The sequence below is a fragment of the Nestor notabilis genome, unplaced genomic scaffold, assembly GCF_000696875.1.
Source record: "Nestor notabilis isolate BGI_N333 unplaced genomic scaffold, ASM69687v1 scaffold1254, whole genome shotgun sequence".
NCBI lineage: Eukaryota > Metazoa > Chordata > Aves > Psittaciformes > Psittacidae > Nestor > Nestor notabilis.
The window spans coordinates 59668-61620 of NW_009926682.1; the positions used below are offsets into that span (position 1 = coordinate 59668).

Below are 1953 nucleotides of genomic sequence, written 5' to 3' on the forward strand. Positions count from 1 at the left end.
CTTTCAGATTACTTAAACAAGGAAGTCCTACATGTGACTGGATGGCTGTGACTTTCATATGGAAAGCTGACCATACAAGGGACTGAACACAAATTTTCCAAATACCAGGGGAGTTGCCCTAACCACTTTCCCTCTACTCTTTTCACTTCTGCACATGTGACTGTGATTGCTTATTAGCGAGCCTGGGTATTAGCAGCAGTTTAGCTACAACACAGAATCTGGTGCAGACAAAAAACCTGACCTTAGAGATAAACAAATTAGCCCATGGCACAAATTAGCCCATGCTGTCACAACTAGACTGCTAACAGCTCCAGGATTACCTCACTGAAAGCTAGTTTAGTACACACAGTCATGACGTGGGTGCAGTGAAGACGTACGCTTTCTCTAGGATGCCTTCTGGTGATGGGCTGCACAGATAAGAAAGCACTGTATGAAAAGGTAACCTTTAAACGAACTGTCATCTTGCAGTATTTACTTATACTCTGCTAAGAAGCAGAAAAGGCCACTTAGTTCATTAACTCACTTCTCAGCCATCACAGACATGTCCACAGAACAGCTACTCCACGCTTTGCCTTAACAGCTGCCACTGAAATTCCAACACCTACAAACAAGCTCAGGCCTACATTAGGAAGATGGAAACACACAGCTGTGTGCCACAGAAAAAGATAAGGAGTGATTCAAAACATCACTCTGTCCTAATTCATTGCCACAGCAGGAAATTTGTTAGGCAAAGTGCTTCATTTTAGCGAACAGATGCACCTAAGTACTTGTTTGTTTGATGGTCTCTAAGGTAACTACTTTCCATAAAGCAACAAGAGAGATGCCAATCACAGCTACTCTCCCCTGAGTCATAACAGATCTACAGTTAATTTTAGCTGTCCAGTTTTCTAGCAAAGAAGCACATTTCTCCATCTTGCTTCTCTAACTACATCATCCAACATTAAAGCTTAGCATCATTCTACCTAAGTTTGCATTATGTGTAACTCAGACTCCAGAATTTTGTTTTTAAACTTAAAACTCCTGCAACAACCAACTACAATTGCTTGTACACATTTCATTTTCCTCCCCAAAAGACATTTTGGAAAGAATTCCAAGTTGTATCCATAGAGATTCTACCTAGTATCTCTGCAGCTTCCAAGTGCCGCTCAGGATGCATCTGTGCCGTGAAAGCAAACACTGCTGGGGATGTCAGCACCACAGAAAGGCCATGTGGCTGGGGGGTAAAAAAGAGAAAGAATAAAATCACATCAACAGGACATTTATTTTCAACTGCAATGTGTTTTAATGCTCGTTCATAGAATCATAGAATGGTTAGAGTTGGAAAGGACCTTAAAGATCACCTAGTTCCAACCCCCCTGCCATGAGCAGGGACACCTTCAACTAGACCAGGTTGCTCAAAGCCCCAGTCAACCTGCCTTTAAACACTTCCAGGGATGGGGCAGCCACAACTGCTTTGTGCAACCTGTTCCAGTGCTTCACTACCCTCATAGTAATGAATTTCTTTGTCATGTCTAAGCTAAATCTACCCTCTTTCAGTTTAAAACCATTCCCTCTTGTCCTGTTACATGCCTTTTAAAAAGTCCCACTCCGTTAACTTGAGATAACAAAGAATTGAAATTACACGATAATTTATGTATATAATACAAAAACAAAGACAAAGCAAGTTTTACCACTAAAGAGTGATCCACATTATAATCCTTTGGTTTGTATGTTTTCACCAAACCAGAAATGGGGTAGGACATTCCATGGCTGGAACAGAGTAGAGAGAAAATGGTTAAGGCAGCACTCCTGGTATTTGGAAAATTTGTGTTCAGTACCTTATGCGGTCAGCCTTTGGTATGCAAGTCTCTTCAGTACAGATCATAGAATCAAAGAATGGCTTGGGTTGGAAAGGACTTTAAGATCATCTAGTTTCAACCCCCCTGTCATAGGCAGGGGGGGCGCCCCCCCCAA

The 1953-nt window shown here is 41.8% G+C and overlaps 1 protein-coding gene across 1 annotated transcript in view; it reads right to left on the reverse strand.

Moving 5' to 3' along the window:
* ADHFE1 (alcohol dehydrogenase, iron containing, 1) overlaps positions 1 to 1953 on the reverse strand; it is a 19292-nt gene that overhangs the window by 5961 nt on the left and 11378 nt on the right. The window contains exons 10-11 of the mRNA XM_010013644.1: positions 1671 to 1749; positions 1117 to 1213 (exon numbers count right to left, since the gene is read on the reverse strand). Of these exons, the coding sequence (XP_010011946.1) occupies positions 1117 to 1213; positions 1671 to 1749 (176 nt within the window). The remainder of the gene's footprint in view (positions 1 to 1116; positions 1214 to 1670; positions 1750 to 1953) is intronic.